Source organism: Zosterops lateralis (genome assembly GCF_965231275.1).
Source record: "Zosterops lateralis genome assembly, chromosome: 6".
Classification (NCBI taxonomy): domain Eukaryota; kingdom Metazoa; phylum Chordata; class Aves; order Passeriformes; family Zosteropidae; genus Zosterops; species Zosterops lateralis.
Genome location: NC_139761.1, coordinates 1,836,396 through 1,854,950, shown reverse-complemented (window position 1 = coordinate 1,854,950; position 18,555 = coordinate 1,836,396). Strand labels below are relative to the sequence as shown.

Sequence of the window (18,555 nt, the reverse complement as noted above, 5' to 3'; positions counted from 1 at the left end):
GGGGCGGGAAGGGGCAGCGGAATCCTTCGGGATTGGGGAAAAAAAGGGAAAATAAGGGGGAAAAAAGTCTGGAAATGCAGGGAAAACACACGGAAACCATCCGGGATTGGCGGGAGTAACATAAAAGATAAGTGAATACTAGGTTTGGGAAATAGCACGTTAAAAATCATTCTGCGGTGACAAGAATAAGGTGAGAAATCACTCTAGAAATGCAGGAATAAGATAAAATCATTTTAGGACTGAAAGAATAAGGTAAAATAATTCTAAGACTGAAAGGAAAAAAATCTAAGATTGACAGAATAAAATAATTCTACATTTGAAAGATCAGGGTTATAAACCCATTCTCGAATGGTGAGAATGAAAACATTCAGATTAATTAATTCTAGAATCACAATCACATTCAGATTAATTAATTCTAGAATCACAATCACTCCAAAGCTTTCAACATTATAATAAAGAGTATAATGTTTCCAGAACTGCAAGAACAAGATAAGGAAACCATCCTAGACTGGCAATTAAAATATACAGAAAGATAAAATAATTGTGGAATTGTAAGGACAAGGTAAGAAAACAATCCTGAGCTGGCAAAAAAAAACCGCAAAAAACACAAAACTATTTCAGGATTGCAAGAATGACAGAATAAAATCATTCTAGAGTGGCAAGGAGTAAGAAAAAAGTGTTCCAAAATGGTAAGAACAAGAGAAAAATATGTATAGATTTGAAAGAATAAGATAAAATCTAGAATGGTAACAGTGAGAAGTTTGTTCTGGGATTGCAAGAATAATTTATTGTAGATTTGCAAGAACATATGAACAAAATAGTTCTAGAAAGGCAACAATACAAGAGGAAAAAAAGTCTAGAACTGCAAAAATGATGGATTTAAAATCACTGGAATGGCAAGAATGTAAGAAAATAATTCAGGAATTGTGAGACTAAGGTAAGACAACAGAACTGCAAGAGTAAGGTAAGAACATAATTCTAAAAATTCAAGAATGATAACTAATCAAATAATTCTATTATTTCAGGGATAACACCTCATAAATCCAGAATTTCAGGATCATCAGGCATTCCAGAATGAGAAGAATAATTGGTAAGATATTGAAAATTTACGAGGCTACAATGAAATGAAATAAATCTGTAGTTACAAATGACAGCAAGATTATTATCTGATTTCCCTGTCACCCAGGCAGCACCCGGATAAACACATCCCTGATTTCTTGGCTGGGGAAGAGAATTTCCCCAATATCCAAATGAAACCTCCCCCACTTCTTTGTGCTGCCTCCAAACCCATCACATGTTCCAGGGAATGGGATCCCTCAAAACCTCTGAAAGGACCTTTGTTCCTGCTCTTCCCATCTCCCAGTCATGGGGCAGCTGACAGGATGGGAAATAAAAGAATTTGTGGATTTGCTCAACGTTTTGGTTCCTTCCCCAGAAAAAAATACCAGCAGTTGGAATTTCACTGGATGGGAAACTCCTCAGAGAAAACACAGGCCATGGAAAGGGTTTCAAAATTTATTAAGTCAACACAGTGAAACAAATTCAAGAATTGTTAAAACAGGAGGATTAAGAAACAAAGTTTCAGGCACGTATTTAGAAAAAAAAAAAAAAGAGACATTTCTGGTATCACAAAGAGAGAACACCCCCCAAAAAACCCCCCCCCATTTGCTCTGGTAAAAACCCAGCAATGCTGGTCCCTGCTCCGAGTGGGAATGTTTTAACAGAACCTTTAAAAAAAGAAGCACCTGGAAATTCCATAACTGGTCTGGATGTGAATTCTCCTCCTTTGGGAAGAATGGAGTGCAAGTCCTTGCCTGTGGTAAATCTGGGATAAATTCACTTTGTCCTTCTCCCCACAAAACACAGAAAACCCTGAGCAGAGCCCCGGGGACAGGAATAAGGAAATACATTCTAAGGAAAGTTGTCTCCAGCGTGTCCCAACCAGAGGAGACTCCACGAGGGGGAGAAGAGCCGGGCTGTGTCCCCTCACTCCCGGAGGGATTCGGGAAGAAGCACCAAACACCTTTAGGCTCCTCCAGCCCCACACACACCTCGGGCAGAGCCTGGCACCAGCTCCTGTCACTCCTGTCACCCGCTGCTCTGCAGGTGCCTGTCCAGGAACTGGGAGTAGCAGCCCAGGGAGCAGAAGTAGCAGAGCACGGGGGCCTCGGTGCCGCCCATGTTGTCCACCAGCACCACCGTGTGCGACACGTGGTGCAGGTTCATGGTCACCGTGATCTGGATGAAGCTGCTCAGGCAGGCGCTGCCACAGCGGCACGTCTTGGCCACTTCCAGGTCCTTGCACAGGTGGGAAGGCAGGAGGTGACAGCCATAGGGGATCCTGAGGGATGAAAACAGTGAGGGTGAGTTCAGCACAGAGTTCTCTGTGGTGCCCAAAGGCAATGACAGGTCACAGGTGGGAAAGGAAGGAGGTGACAGCCAAAAAGGATTCTGCGGGATGAGAGGAATGAAGGTGAGTTCAGCACAGAGTTCTCTGTGGTGCCCAAAGGCAGTGACAGGTCACAGGTGGGAAAGGAAGGAGGTGACAGCCAAAAAGGATTCTGCAGGATGAGAGGAATGAAGGTGAGTTCAGCACAGAGTTCTCTGTGGTGCCCAAAGGCAGTGACAGGACACAGGTGATGTAGGGAGGAGGTGACAGCCAAAAGGGATTCTGTGGGATGAGAGAAATGAAGGTGAGTTCAGCACAGAGTTCTCTCTGTGGTGCCCAAAGGCAGTGATAGGACACAGGTGATGTAGGGAGGGGACAGCCATAGGGGATCCTGTGGGATGAGAGCAGTGAGGGTGAGTTTTCTGTGGTGCCCAAAGGCAGTGTTAAGGACACAGGTGGAAAAGGGAGGAGGTGACAGCCATAAGGGATCTGTGGGATGAGAGCAATGAGGGTGAGTTCAGCACAGAGCTCTCTGTGGTGCCCAAAGGCAGTGACAAGACACAGGTGATGTAGGCAGGAGGTGACAGCCATAGGGGATCCTGTGGGATGAAAACAGTGAGGGTGAGTTCTCTGTGGTGCCCAAAGGCAGTGACAGGACACAGGTGTGTCACCAGAGAGAAGGAAGTTTGTCACCAGAGGACACAAAAGAACCACACTCACACTGTCCAGCTGTGCGAGTGGAAAGAAGGAAGTTTGTCACCAGAGGATACGAAAGAACCACACTCACCCGTCAAGTTGAGAAGTGAAAAGAGAGAGAGAGAGGAAGTTTATTATGATTTGGGATTTATATAGGGTTTGGAATTTGTTCAGGGGTTGGAGATGAGAGTTAACACTTCTCTGACCCCAGTGGTCAACTCAGAGGTCCATCAATTTGTCCTTCCCCCTGGAAATGAATGCATCTTTACAAAATATAAGTCTTTGTTTATGTCACAAGTGTGAGAAAGCTCCAGTACAGAACATAAACTCAGAAGGCTGAAAAAAATCAGGGTGACACAGTTGATGTGGTGGTATGTTTTTATGTTAAACATTTTATGTTTTGTTGTCACAGCTGGGACATGCCATTCCCAGAGCACCTGATGCCTTAAGTTTCAGATTCCATGTTTTGCAGATCCTGTGCTATGTTGGTTGGTATATAAATATACCAATAATATATAATTTCATGTCAATAGTTGTCGCCTCGATCTTTTTCAGCCTTCTGATGTTTACTTTTTTTTCCACTGGAGTTTTTCACAGACTTTTAAATACACAGAAAGTGATGTTTTGAAAATTGTGCATTAGAGGAGGGACAATTGATGGACAATTTAGTTTGACCAGAGAGGTCAGAGAGGTGCCAACCTCATTGTCCAGTCTCTGGGATCTATATAAATCTAGGTTGAAAATAAACCACCTCTCTTTTTTGCTTTTTCAACCTGACTGCATGAGTGTAGTTCTTTTGTGTCTGTCTAGTGACAAATAGTATATATTAGTATATAATAGTATATAATTTCATATAAATGTCATGTTAGCAAGTTCTCTTCACAGCTCAGTCAGACAAACCAATCCTTTTCCAGCCCCAGAACCAAGGACACTGTTGCAGCTTCAGCCCCAAAAAGTGCAAACAATTGATGGGAGCAAACTGGGAGGGTGGGGCTTCATTACCTGAAGCTGTAATTGGACAATTAACCCCAAGATGGAAATGGACCAAAACTTATAAAAGAGTGAAAACTCATGACCCTGGTCCATGTTGGGTGTTGTCCTGCCCAAGGTGTGCCCTTTGAAGATCTTTTAATAAATCCCCACTTTATTCCTTTAACTCTGCCCAGCCTCTGCTCCAGGCAGCCTCTCCAGGCATCACACAGACATGGAAACCCAGAGATTTGGGATTGGTTAGGGATGAAATGCCCCTTCCCAAGGCAATCCCTAAGGACATGAACTCCAGGAGACACCACAACAGGGAGCTCACAGCAATCCCTGCCAGCCTGGGCCACAGCCAGTCAGGGAATTAGAGAGATTAAGAGTAATGAGGGTTACAGAATTAAAGGAAGATTAAGACCAATGAGACAAATGGGCACATTCTGTTCTTCCCTCACATTCTCTGTCTCCCCCTGGCCTGGCACAGCACCCACGAGTTACTCCTCCCTCTCTTACACCCAGGAGTAGCAGAATTCAAACACAACTTGAGAAAGCAGGAGATAAATGGAGCCTTTTGCAGCAGCACTGCTCTGCAGGCATGAAATTAAAACTTCTCCTGCTCCACAGCTCTCTCCATCCATCGTGTCAGCAATGACATCCAGAGTTGGCAACGGGAATTGCTCCTTTTGGGATTGACACCAGTGTGGAGTTTGGGGTGCAAAATAAATAATTTCCCTCAGGAATTCTCTTGGGGCAGCTGAAATGTGGGTCTCAGCAGTGCCCAAACTCAGCACGGATCCCACTGACTCACATCCTGCCTCCACCCACACATTCCCAAATCTTTCCACACACCATCACTCACACAGCTAATCCTCGGGGGGGGGGGGGGGCGTTTATTTTTCACCACCTTAATTTCAGAACACCCTTTTTTTTTCTGGGAAAAGCATAATCAAGAACTCTGGTACTTTCCCAGAATGAAGACTGATTTCCAAACATTATTTTTGCATCTTCTCCTTCTGTTTTGTCCCTTTCTCAAGGTTTTATTTTTTTACAGGAACTGAAATCTGACCAGTGCTGAGGGATTAAATCCTCTAGAAAAAAAGCCTTGATATTTCCATCAAACCCACTGCAATTTATATAAACTTGGGAAAGGAGACGTGTGGGGTTTAATTATGAAATCAGCAAGGTCAGAAGTGGGTGATTTGGCCCAGAACATGTGGTGGCTCAGCTCCCTTCAGGGTGTGCCCCTGGATGCCTTTGGTGCAAATTTCTGCACAATTACCCCGAGTTTATGGGGCACTCCCCACCCCCAAGGCAGGAGCAGGCACAGGATGCAGATTAGGGACACTTCCAGCCTCTCTCTGCCCTTTCTGTGCCAAATTTCTGTCTCTGTGCTCCCTTCACACCCAGAGCAGGGCAGGAGCAGCTGCTGGCACACGAAGGATCAGGGGTGCACTGATGGAAGTGCTGTGGGGGAAGAGGAGGGAGCTGATAACAAACAGCAGGAGGATGGGATTTACTTGGTGAAATCATATTTTTTAAATTACCTCAGAGCTCTGAATAAGGCAGAACACCCTCACTCCAAGACCAAGGGAAATTAGGAGCTTAAAGAAAAAAAGAGAATCAATTCTACAACCCTGAGTCACTTCTGTAGGGAGAACTGTGGGGAAGAAGTGGCTCAGGGTTGTAGAATTCATTCTCTTTTCCCAAAGTTGGCCAAAGATACTCTGCTCATCCCCCTCTGGTGGATGAAAACACCTCAATCTCTGTCTTTCCTTCAGTCCTTCCAAAGACACCAATTCCCTGCCTTATCCTGATGACTTGACAAGGGGAATTCAAAGGAATTTTAATCTTAGGAAGTCAACAGGTGAGAAAACAGGCACTGAGAGGGAAGGGAAGGGAAGGGAAGGGAAGGGAAAAGGGGAAGGGAAGGGAAAAGGGAAGGGAAGAGGGAAGGGAAAAGGGAGGGGAAGAGGGAAGGGAAGGGAAGGGAAGGGAAGGGAAGGGAAGGGAAGGGAAGGGAAGGGAAGGGAAGGGAAGGGAAGGGAAGGGAAGGGAAGGGAAGGGAAGGGAAGGGAAGGGAAGGGAAGGGAAGGGAAGGGAAGGGAAGGGAAGGGAAGGGAAGGGAAGGGAAGGGAAGGGAAGGGAAGGGAAGGGAAGGGAAGGGAAGGAAAGGAAAGGAAAGGAAAGGAAAGGAAAGGAAAGGAAAGGAAAGGAAAGGAAAGGAAAGGAAAGGAAAGGAAAGGAAAGGAAAGGAAAGGAAAGGAAAGGAAAGGAAAGGAAAGGAAAGGAAAGGAAAGGAAAGGAAAGGAAAGGAAAGGAAAGGGCCAGGTGAGCGAGGACAGGTGTGAAGGAGCAGTGCCAGCTCTCTGTGCCCTCCCTGCCCTTACCCGTGGTTGACCGTGGCCCTGGCCGCACACTCCAGCAGAGTGGAGGGGATTTTCAGCTGGATGTTGGGCACCAGCGGGTTGGGCTGCTCGAAAGGATTCCCAAAGAGATCGAGGTTCTCCAGGGAGAGTTTCCTGAAGTCGGAGGGCAGGAAGGGCAGTTTGTTCCGTGCTGCCGACAGGAAGCGCAGGCGGCTGAGCTGCCCGATGCGGCAGGGCAGGCGCAGCAGCGCGTTGTCGTCCAGCCGCAGCCGCACCAGCGCCCGCAGCTGGCAGAACTCGATGGGCAGAGCCTGGATCTGGTTCTGGCTCAGGTCCAGGAACTGCAGGGATTTCTGCAGGCCCGAGCTGCACAGGGCACCGCTGAAGGCCTCCAGGTGGTTGTCGTGCAGGTCGAGCTCCTGCAGGCACACCAGGTCCCCCAGTGTGGCCGGCAGCTGCTTGATGTGGTTGTGGCTCAGGTCCAGCTTGCGCAGCTTCCTCAGGCACAGCACCCTGGCGTCCACCCTGGCCAGCTTGCAGTAGGAGGTCTGCAGGTGCTCCAGGGAGAAAGGGAAGCTCTTGGTGAGGGGATAATCCCTCCTGGAAGTGATGATCATTTTGGTTTTGGGTTTCTCCACGTCGGAGTTCTTTGCTGGGACCAGAGGTGAGAGAGGGAGGACGCCGGTGTCGTTGCCTTGGTGAGCCAGTCTCACGGCTGAAAGGAAAGTCTTTAAATTGGTCACATTTGCCTGCAGGGGAGGGAACACAAGGCTGGAGTTAAAAGTTCGTTATCCTGGTTATTAACACTTTCTGAGCTGTTCTGTGTGTGTCTCTCAGCAGGGAGAAGGAACAGCTCTGCTATGAATAATCTGAGTCAAATCCTGCAGCACCCAGGGGAGGAACAAAGCACCGAATCCACAGCTGGAAATGAAGTACAGAAAAAAAAAAAACCCTCATGCACTGGGAGCTCCCTAAAATCCACCAGGATAAAGAACAAACACAGATGGGGAAATCCCAGGTTTAAACCTGAGGCAATAATTCCTGGAAGCTTCTAGGAAAGAAAAGGATAGAAGCTGGAGTTGGAAGCCAAGTCAGTGCTTGTGGCCACAGGCAAGAGGGAAATTCTTTGCAAAGACCAAATAATGCTTGAGTTGGGATACAATATTTTGGCAGAAAATCCCAGGATGGTTTGGATTGGAAGGGATCCTAAATCCCATTCCCTGCCATAGGTAGGGACACCTTCCATTATCCCAGGCTGCTCCAAGCCCTGTCCAAGTTTGCCTTGGACACTTCCAGGGGCAGTCACAGCTTCTCTGGGAATTTTATTCCAGGTCCTCACCACCCTCACAGGAATTCCTTCCCAAATCCCACCTACTGCTGCCCTCTGGCATTAAAGGCTCCCACTGACTCTCAATATCAGAATATGAAGTGATCTGTATTTTAAATAAAGATCCAGAAAGCTCTGATGCATCTGTTGCACTGATTTAATTCACTTCTATGAACATTTATATGACCCAATATTTCTCTTCTAGATTTTCCAGCAAGTCTCTGCTTGACCTGATGTGCAGCTGACAGGAACTGAGCTAAAACCTGAATTCTAAAATAAAAATCCACATTGCAGCCATGGAAGGAAAAGCGAAGAACAAACTTGGAGTTCTGAGAGCCCAGAGATTGTCCTGTGTTCTCTCTCACCTGTCCAAGCCCAGTGACACATTTTGCACCTCAAAGACAATTTTATTCCTAAATGTGTTTATTTAGGCCAAATTCAAAGAGGGTTCAGGACTAAAACAGATAATGTGCTATAAACACCCAGCACAAGAAAACAGACACTGGAGATGATCCTGGAAATGTGAGAGAAATAAAGACATTAAAGGTCAAACTTAATTGACTGCATCTGTAAACCAAAATTATCACTTTCCTTAAGCATTCTGAGCACTCCTGCTGTGAACTCCTTCTGTGAACTCCTGCTGTGACACCTTCCAGAGGTGGGGACGATGCACAACAAACACTTTTGCATCCAAGGTTATCCAGAGAAGCTGTGGCTGCCCCTGGATCCCTGGAAATGTCCCAGGTTGGATAGGGTTTGGAGCACCCTGGGATAGTGGAAAGGGTGGGATTTAAGGTCCCTTCTGTCCCAAACCATCCTGGGATTCCAAGACCACCAACCCTCACTGTCTCAGCCAGTCTAACACACACATTTAGCTACAGAATTTCCCCTAATTCCAGGCAGATTTGTAGCATTTCCAAGATAACTAAAACAAGAATTAAATTCAAAAAGTCCCCCATATCTGTGAGGACCAATTGAAATCAATACTGTCCACCAGAATGAAGCTCCAGGCAGGATTTCTTTACTCTCAAGCACAATTCCCTCCCTAAGGGTCATGTAGGATCTCCAAACCTCTTGCTGAGAAACCCTGAACGTGCTGAGGAAAACACACATCTAAAGGAAAGGAAAAAAAAAAAAAAAAAAAAAAAAAAAAAAAAAAAAGCAGCCAATAATTATTTGGAAAAGCTCAGGATGCAATTTCCTGCCACAAGCCCCAAGCCTCAGCCACAGAGATGAAGTTGGGAGAGGAGTTTGAAGCTCTGTCAGTGCTGCTGAGGGAATTGGAGCTGAGGCGGATCTGGGGAGGCAGGTCCAGACCTGCTGAAGGGAAATAAACCCCACCAAACAGCCAGAATTTATTATTTCTGCTCCAGGGGTGAATGCTCTGCCCTGATGTTTCCTAATTCCATTCCTGGCCTGGCTGAGTGCAGCAAATCCTGGCAGAGCACAACAAGCAGGGGGATTTCACATAATCATTATTCCCATTTCCAGTATTTGGAAATCTCTTTTCCCCACAAAGTTTTTGTTCATCTTCAAGAGTTAAAAAGCTTTTCTGTAATGAAGTAATAAAAATCTGGCAGAAAACTACGGAAAAGTGATGAAACATCTTAAATTTGGGTTCTGGATTTGGAGAGCTTGAAAGGAACCTGTAATATTTTGAGATGAACTTTTTGACTTCTCACTCTTCGGCAGAAAAAATTCAGAGTAAAGGAAGCAGAATTGATTCTGATTCTAATGCAAAAGCCCCAATTTTTCCACAATACAGAGCACATTGGCTTCCAACAGGAAAAGAATAACTGGGTTTGGTGTCCTCCCTTCCTATTTAACCCTTTAACAGTTCATCAAATTCAGGCTGCTTTCCTCAGATTCAGATAACAGAAAGGAAAAAGGATTTTCTAAACCAGCAATCAACATTATTTGCTTTTATTTACACAGCCTGAGTGTAAAGTTTTAGGTAAGAACTCAGAGGTTTTAGAAAACCAGTCCCACTTTTCTCTCCTATGGGGCTACAAAAGATTCCTGCAACAGGCACAGAAGAGGAGGACACGAGAATTTAGTGATCATATGTGATTTTTTTTTTGTGTATATGACTTTAGTGCTGTTAAGAACACTTTACAAATCCTCTAGGAACTGTGGATAAATACAGTGGTATTTGAAATAAGGTGAGATGGTGCCTGTGCTCTGCTCTGTGTGCTTTAAAAGCCATGGTGAGCACACTGATGTTTTTGTCCACAAAAACAAGAGGATTCTCCATTTCTTTTTTCCATGAGAAAGACTGTAAGGAACAATTATTTAATGGAATTTAAGGCCAAAGGTCAACATTGCATCAGAGGGTTGAAAAAAGGTTTTTCTAAAGAAGCTGTGAAGCAAAGCATGAAAATGAACTTCTGAAGCAGAAGAGGGAGAAGAACAGAGCCCAGAAAGAAAGAATGGCTTCGCACTTCCAGAGGGCAGAGACGGATTGGATTTTGGGAAGGAATTCCTGGCTGGGAGGGTGGGGAGGCCCTGGAATAGAATTCCCAGATTTGCTGTGGCTGCCCCTGGACCCCTGGCAAGTGTCCAAGGCCAGGCTGGACAGGACTTAGATCACCCTGGGACAGTGGGAGGTGTCCCTGCCATGGCAGGGGGTGCAGTGTGACGGGATTTACTGTCCCTTCCAACCCAAACCATTGTGGAATTCTGCCGCCCCTTCCCCCCTTGCCGTGGCGGGTCAGACCCGTCCCGGTGCCGTTCCCGGTGCCGTTCCCGGCGCCGTTCCCACCTTGCTGAGGCACAGATCCACCGCGGGCTCCCGCAGCCGCACCGTGGCCTTTCCCTCCTCCACGAAGCGCGTGAAGAGCCGCTCCACGTTCTGCTGCACCTGCGGGCACAGCGGGCTGGGTCACTCAGCGGCCGCCCCGGGACCCCCCCGGCCCGCCCTCCGCCCCTCGCCCGCCGTGCCCACCTTGTAGCGGGCCCCGCCGCGGTCCCGGGCCGTGCACACCATCAGGTAAACCCCGGCTCCGGCAGCGCCGGGCGGCCGCCCCAGCGACAGCAGCGCCCGCGCCGCTCGGCCGCGGCCCCGCAGCCCGCAGCTGGGCAGGAGCCGGCTGAGCACCTCCACCTCGCACTGCAGCCGCATCCCGGTCACGGTGCCGGTTCTGGCGGTCCCGGTACCGGCCCCGATCCGGCACCGGCCCCGGCCCGCGCACGGCGGGCGGCGCCGCCGGGGGCCTCTCTCGCTGTGCGCGCACAGGCGGCCGCCGCTCTGCCCGCCCGCCGCTCTGCCCGCCCGCCGCTCTGCCCGCCCGCCGCTCTGTCTGCCGGCCCGCCCCGCTGCCCGGGCCCGCCCGCCGACCGGTGAGGGGCGCGGGGCCGCACCGAGAGCGGGATCGTGCACGGGAAAGGGGGATGGAGGCTCCGGTGGCCCCGGCGGCAGCGGCCGCACCGGCAGCAGCACCGGGCAGCCCCAGCGCGGGGCCTCAGAGCAGCGCCCGCCGCGCGGGGCCGGCGGATCGCACCGCCTGCTGGAGGCGGCGGGGCGGAAAGGGGAAAGGGCGGCGGGGGTGACGGGTGTGAGGAGATACAGAGTGTGAGGGGACATGGGGCTGTGAGGGGACATGGAGGGTGTGAGGGGACACGGGACTGTGAGGGGACATGGAAGATGAGGGGACATGGAGTGTGAGGGGACACAGAGTGTGAGGGGGGGAACGCGGGACTGTGAGGGGACACACGGGGTGTGAGGGGACATGGAAGATGAGGGGACATGGAAGATGAGGGGACATGGAGGGTGTGAGGGGACACGGGACTGTGAGGGGACATGGAAGATGAGGGGACATGGAGGGTGTGAGGGGACACGGGACTGTGAGGGGACATGGAAGATGAGGGGACGTGGAGGGTGTGAGGGGCATGGAGGGTGTGAGGGGACATGGAAGATGAGGGGACATGGAATGTGAGGGGACATGGAGGGTGTGAGGGGACACAGAGTGTGAGGGGAGACGGACTGTGAGAGGACAATGGAGTGTGAGGGGACATGGAGTGTGAGGGGACATGGAGGATGTGAGGGGACATGGAGGACGTGAGGGGACACAGAATGTGAGGGGACACGGAGTGTGAGGAGACATGGAAGATGAGGGGTCATGGAGGGTGTGAGGGGACACGGAGTGTGAAGGGACATGGAGTATGAGGGGACATGGAGGAGCTGAAAGGACGCGGGTATGAGCAGATGTGGAGGTATGAGAGGACATGAAGTGTGAGGGGACACTGAGGATACGAGGGGATCCTGAGGATATGAGGAGGCATGGAGGTGTGAAGGAGGCATGGAGGTGTGAAGAACACGGAGTTGTGGATGGACATGGAAGAGCTGAAGGGACATGGAGGAGCTGAGAGGACACAGGGGTGTGGGGGACATGGTGTGTGAGGGGACATGGAGGGTGTGAGGGGACATGGAGGGTGTGAGGGGACACGGGGAGCTGTGGGAGGACACAGAGGAGCTGAAGGTGTTGCCGAATCTTAGGGACTCCAAACACAAACATGGAGTCAGGTTTAGAAAGGAGACATTGTTTATTCAGCGCAGGGTGCAAGGTGGAAATTATACACAAATCAAGCACGCCAGAGAATAAAAAGCAAAATGATTTATACGCTGAACTTTACATAAATCCACCCATCTAATCTCCAGTTCCCGCCTACCTAATACACAGTCATGGGCAAGCACGACATAAAATATAAAGTCCTCCATAAACATCAAATAAAGCATAACACACCTGGTGGCATCTGTTGGCATTGAAAAGAGGGGTTAGAGAGGAGAATCCCACCAGCAACAGGGAGCAAAGGAAGGGACAGAGAATTCTGTGTAAGGACATCGAGGGGACAGCAGGTGTCAGGGAGGGGACATGGAGGAGATGAAGGGATGGTGGGTGGGAGGGGACACGGGGGAGCTGAGGGGACACGGGAGCTGAGGGGACACGGGGAGCTGAGGGGACACGGGGAGCTGAGGGGACACGGGGAGCTGAGGGGACAGAGAGGAGCTGAGGGGACACGGGGGAGCTGAGGGGACAGAGGAGCTGAGGGGACACAGAAAAGTTAAAGCAGGTGGGTGTGATAACAGCAGCTCAGGCTTCGTAAGCGACGGGAAGGCGCAGTGAGGGCTTGGTGTCGGCCCTGAGCCGGCTGTCACATTAACCGCCTAATGGGAGCAAAAAAAAAAAAAAAAAAAAAAAATTCGTGGGCCTCTTCGCTGAGTGTTTGTTTGTCCATCTGTATAATTTGAGGTTTGTGTTTGAGGTTGGGTTGTCGGTGCGAATGTAGGAATGGAGCGGGTTGTTGCGTTGCGTGTTTTGGTCAGTAGGAGGCGGTGTTTTGGGTTGTGCGTGCGGTGCGTAAAAGGGGTTTTTGTGGCGTTTTGAAGAGGGTGTGTGTGTTTTTGGGGGGCAAAAGGGGAGCCCGCGTGTCTCTGTGTTGCCCAGGCTACGCTGGCGTGGCTATTCACAGGCGCGATCCCGCTACTGACCGCCACGGGAGCTTTGACCTGCTCCGTCTCCGACCTGGGCCGGTTCACCCCTCCTTAGTCAACCTGGTGTCCCGCAGCTCCCCGCGGGTCACCATATTGATGGCGGCCTTAGCTTGGACGCCCGCTCGGCACAGCGCACGGCAGCCCAGAACTCCTGGGCTCAAGCGATCCGTCGGGCTCAGCCTCCCCGGCAGCTGGGACTACAGGCGCGCGCCACCGCGCCCGGCGCTGCAAAGCCGCTCTGGAGGCAACATGAGCTTTCACAGCCGTGACGTCACTCGGGGGTGGGCGGAGCGATGCCGCCCCGCTGCATGACGTCATGGGTGGGAGGAGAGAGCGGGTTCGCCCCCAGGTGCGGCGGCGGTGACGTCACGGGCGGGAAGAGGGGTGCACGCCGGGAAGGCGCCGGGAGCGGTATAAAAGCAGGCGGCGGCCGCCATCTTCCTCTCGGCCCCGCCGCGCAGCCATGGGACACCAGCAGCTCTACTGGAGCCACCCCAGGAAGTTCGGGCAGGGCTCCCGCTCTTGGTCAGTGCCGCTCCTTGCGCTACCCGTGTCTTACTCCTCAGCTTGGCGTCCCTTTCCTCTCGCGTTCCCGCTCCTTTCCCCGCCCTGACCCGCCTCTCTGTGTTCCCCTCACAGCCGCGTGTGCTCCAACCGCCACGGCCTCATCCGCAAATACGGCCTCAACATGTGCCGGCAGTGCTTCCGCCAGTACGCCAAGGACATCGGCTTCATCAAGGTGAGCCCTGTGGCCGCGGGACGGGGCTCGGGGGTGCCGGTTCCCGCTCACCGCCCTCGCCTCTCTGGTTCTCTTGCAGCTGGACTGAGCGCCCGCAGGATGAGGGGTGGATGGCCGGCAGCTCCCTGGACCTCCCTGACACATCTGCAGCATCTCGGCTCAGCTTAAATTAATAAATGATCTCCTAACCCACGTAATCTGTGCGTGTTTCCCTTCCGTGCGGGTTTTAGGTTTCTTTGTACAATATGGCTCGGCTTTCCAACCTCTCACTATCTCAGGCTGCTCCAGCCCCTCACCAGCCTGGCCTTGGACACTTCCAGGGATCCAGGGGCAGCCACAACTCCTGAAGTGAGTTAAAGACACAATTAAATATGCCAGAAGTCTGGAATGAGGGTCCCCAAGTCCTTTATAGGCAATTAAAAGTGTCTGGGTGCTGCTTTGCTGTTCAGTGCCATTGCTCTGAGGGGACTGAGCAGGTCCCATCACACCTGGGATCCCAAATGCTGATCCCTCCCAGCTGAGAGCTCTGCAGATCCTTTAAAATCTTCGTATTTTCCCCCTGGTTATTAAATCAATGAGATGAGGCCACGAGGAGGGAATGGGAGCGAACCCAGGTGTGCCCATAGCAAAAGCTGAAGGGCTCCTCACAGAATTTGGGTTTCACAGAAAGCATATTACAGAATTTGGAGTGGTTTTGGTTGGAGGGGACCTCAAAGCCCATCCAATTCCAGTCACCTTGCTCTGTGGATGGTGAGAAAGCAGCTCCTTCCACCTTCTAAATCCACCCAGGTGTGGCACAGGGATGAGGATTTGGCATCACCTGGGGAAGGGTTGCCCTTCCTCACCACCTTTTTTGAGTGAGAAATGGTTAAATCCTGGGTCTTACCAGAAAACTCTTCAGTGCGAAAGTTCCACACTAAAAAATATTCATTTGCTGTGGTGGTGGTTTTGGGCTTTTTGCTTGATGTATGCAGGGAAGGGAATCCTCTGGGATGTGTTTGTTTGGCCTCAGTGTGATTCTGAAAAAACAAACCCCTTGTTACCTTTTTAACCAAAACACTGAATTTTAACTGAGGTATAAAATTTCAGAGACACACAAAATCGATGAGGATGTGAAATGCTGTGTCCAGCTTTCCTCCTGCTGCCCCTCAGAGGTGCCTGAGGCACTTCCCAGTGGGAAATCCATGTTTTTCCCAGGATGTGGGACACAGGAGGGTTGTCCCATGCTGGAACTGTTGAGAGCCTTGGAAATGGCGGCAGGATTGGAGTTTTTTTGGATTCTCAGAGCTGCAAGAGCTGTCCAAGCCAGGCAGGGAATTGTGGATGTTTGTTCCTCTTTCCTGAGCGAAGCTCCTTCCCGATGGTAAAAGGGATTTGGGATCCTTTTCCCTGTGATTCCCTGAGGATCTGGGCCCCCAATCTCTCCCACAACATTTATTTCCCTCACAATGGAAAACAAAAATAAACAGCTGGGGATGGTAATTGCAAAGCAAATCCCTATTGAAACCAGAGCTAAAATATGTTTTTAAATTACCTCGAAAACATTCAAATACCTCTGTTGGGGCCTAATTTTGTAAAATTACAGAGTTATAATTGCCTTTTCCCTCTTCTGTTGCTCCCATCCTTTAAGCCTGGGGAGAAAGTGGTGTGGGACAAGCTGTAATTCCTTTTTTACCTCATTGCTGCCTTAACCAGGTATTTATTGCCCAATATACAACGACGCTGAGGTGCCAAAACCTCGAATTTCCTGAGCTCAGCGTGAAAATTGCATTTTGTTCCTGGTGGCTCCGAGTCTCTGGAGGTTCATGGACGTGGAGCTGCAACTTATTTGGATGCAGAGTGATTTATAAAGAGCTGCTGATTCCCCCAAAGAACAGGTGAAACCAAAACCCACTTCAAGGACTTTGCATTAATAATAAACATCTAATAAATGTTCTCCTTTAGGGAAATAAAATGTCCTGCTTGGAGCCAAGGAAAACACAGTGAGAGAGGGAGAGAGGAGCTTCCAACTGCTGCAATTGAGTTTAGAGGGGATTTGCTCTGCTGAAACCCCACTAAATTGCATTGGATTATGCACCAGATACAATCTGTGCTCGTCACAGGCTCCGGGAACAATTTCAAAGCCTTTGGGGAAAACTTTGGCTCCTCAGCTCATCCGAGGGTGGAAAAGGAAGCTGAGAGTGCTGGGATGGGAAACCAACCCCATTCCTGCTGGGAATCCCTGTGCCTCTGCTCTCCCTCCTGTGTTCATGGGGCTGGGGATGATTTTTGGGTTCTTCTCCTCCTCCCAGGTGGATCCCAATTGCCTGGATCAGGAATTCCCCAGCTGGGATAAACTTTCCGCTTGATATTCCCAAATTCCTGCAGGGATCAAGCTCCACCTGGGGCGGTTTGGAGGCTGCAGGTGACGCTCGGAGTGACACTGATTTTAGGGCTGTCCAGCATTCCAGGGGCAAACTGAGGGAAAAAAAACAAACCTGAACATGGAAAAAGGAAGGAAACCTCCAGAGGGTGGGAGCAGGGCCAGGCAGCCTGAGGGGATACAGGGAATTTATCCAAGCACACAGGAATTGGGAAAAATAACGCCCTGAGAGAATTTAATGTGTCCAGGACCATCAAGGGTGACACAAACGCTTCTGAAAGTACCTCGGTGATAAAAGGAAGAGCAGGGAAAATGTGAAGGAAACAGGGCTGGAGCCAGGCTGGGAGAGCTGGGAATGTTCCCCTGGAGAGGAGAAGCTCCAGGGAGAGCTCAGAGCCCCTGGCAGGGCCTGAAGGGGCTCCAGGAGAGCTGGAGAGGGACTGGGGACAAGGGATGGAGGGACAGGACACAGGGAATGGTTTCCCAGTGCAGCATTCCCGCTCCAGCAGCAGCAGGTAGATGGCACCGTCAGCCTGCAATTCCTCCTCCTCCTCCTCCTCGCTGTGTCCATGAATCCCAGGTTCCCTCCTTAAGCTGGAGCCTGCAGGAATTTGTCCTGCAGGTTCCCTGTCCTTGCTTTCGTTTGGAAAATCCCAATATTTTGTATCTTTGCTGCTGGACAGCAGGACTGGGGCAGAGCCGAGCTCTCCTTGCTCCCACTTGAGTTTGTGTGATGCTGGAAGCAAAATCTCCCCTTTCTCCCTTCCTTTTCCCCTTTCCTTTTCCCTTCCCTTTTCCCTTCCCTTTTCCCTTCCCTTTTCCCTTCCCTTTTCCCTTCCCTTTTCCCTTCCCTTTTCCCTTCCCTTTTCCCTTCCCTTTTCCCTTCCCTTTTCCCTTCCCTTCTCCCTTCCCTTCTCCCTTCCCTTCTCCCTTCCCTTCTCCCTTTTCCTTCTTCCTTTCCTTTTTCTTCCTTTCCCTTTTACCCCTGATTTTCTCCTGCTTCTTCACCAGCCCGTGCTGAGCTCTCCTCACCCTCACTGGGACCACGAATATTCCTGACCTGAGGTTTTTTTTTCCATAAATTCATTTCAGAAGACTCAAACTCAGTCAGTGACATTTGGGAGTCACTTCCTGGTGCCAAAATCTGTGCTGAGCTCCAGAACAGCCTTGTTCCTGCATCCAGCACCAGGGATTTGGGTAAATCCCGTGGATTTGGGTAAATCTCATGGATTTGGGTAAATCCCGTGGATTTATTTCTCCCTGCTGATTTCCAGCACCAAGCTGGAACTGCAGTGATGCTCCCATATCCCAAACTCCTGCTTTATAATTTGATTTATTCCTTTGCTAAACTTTCCCCATGGCAGAGCTGGGATGAGCCCCCCAGCACAGGGGGTGGCACCTGCTGGGCAGGAGAATTCTTCAGTAAAAAAATTATCCATGGAAAAGGTGTTCAGGCCTTGGAATTGGCTGCCCAGAGAGGTTTGGAATCCCCATCCCTGGTGGAATTTCCCCCAGGAATTCCGGGATGTGGCACTCAGTGCCCTGAGCTGAGGACAAGGTGGGGATGGGGCACAGCTTGGGCTGGATGATCCCAAAGATTATTTTTTTTTTTTCCCAACTCGATGATTCCATGATTCTGCTCCAACATCCAGGGAAATCCAGGCAGATGGGATCAGGCTCTTTGGTGAGCAGAAGTGCTTCTAAATAAATCATCCCCAAGGGCTGGGAGGAGGCACCAGTGGCTCCAATTCACACTTTTGTTGGGAGTGTGTTCCTTGCAGACAACGTTTATTTATGGCATGGGAAAAAAAAAAAATTAAATCTATTTCCATCCAATCATTTCCATAACTGAATATTTATGCCGACAGCCACCGAATGCTCCTCGACTAAACAGAAAAGTATTTATTCACTTATAAATGTTTACTTGTTTCGTGGTAAAACTGCTTTAAACAAAGTTAAAAAAAAGAATCAAATCGGTGTCTTCCCCCTTTGCAGGATTTCCGTGGTTTTCCAGGCACCAGCAATGGACCAGGTTGGAATTCTCATTCCAGCTCGAAGAACCTCTGTGTATTTATACCTTTAATCTCAGGGAGAGTTGGTTTAGGTGGGAGATTGGGAAGGAATTCCTGGCTGGGCTGGAATTCCCAGATTTGCTGTGGCTGCCCCTGGCAGTGCCCAAGGCCAGGTTGGACACTGGGGACAGTGGG

The 18,555-nt window shown here is 50.0% G+C and overlaps 2 protein-coding genes across 2 annotated transcripts; one reads left to right on the top strand and one right to left on the bottom strand.

Annotated features, from left to right (window-relative positions):
- Nucleotides 1-1,217: 1,217 nt before the first annotated feature.
- Nucleotides 1,218-10,877, bottom strand: LRR1 (leucine rich repeat protein 1; the record flags this gene model as incomplete). The annotated part of the gene is made up of 4 exons (XM_083862752.1): nucleotides 1,218-2,341; nucleotides 6,451-7,178; nucleotides 10,518-10,616; nucleotides 10,701-10,877. The coding sequence occupies 4 exons, from the start codon at nucleotides 10,875-10,877 to the stop codon at nucleotides 2,089-2,091; spliced, it is 1,257 nt and encodes a 418-aa protein (XP_083718878.1). The 3' UTR covers nucleotides 1,218-2,088.
- Nucleotides 10,878-13,617: 2,740 nt separating this feature from the next.
- On the top strand, nucleotides 13,618-14,183 carry RPS29 (ribosomal protein S29). The gene is made up of 3 exons (XM_083863829.1): nucleotides 13,618-13,772; nucleotides 13,887-13,986; nucleotides 14,066-14,183. Exons 1-3 carry the CDS (start codon nucleotides 13,711-13,713, stop codon nucleotides 14,072-14,074), a joined length of 171 nt encoding a protein of 56 aa, XP_083719955.1. The 5' UTR covers nucleotides 13,618-13,710; the 3' UTR covers nucleotides 14,075-14,183.
- The last annotated feature ends 4,372 nt before the right edge of the window (nucleotides 14,184-18,555 follow it).

Excerpts from the sequence above, each read along its gene's own strand:
- RPS29 (XM_083863829.1), top strand. The coding sequence starts at position 13,711 with ATGGGACACCAGCAGCTCTACTGGAGCCACCCCAGGAAGTTCGGGCAG. Across the intron at positions 13,773-13,886 it reads GGGCAGGGCTCCCGCTCTTG|CCGCGTGTGCTCCAACCGCC; the intron begins GTCAGTGCCGCT and ends TTCCCCTCACAG.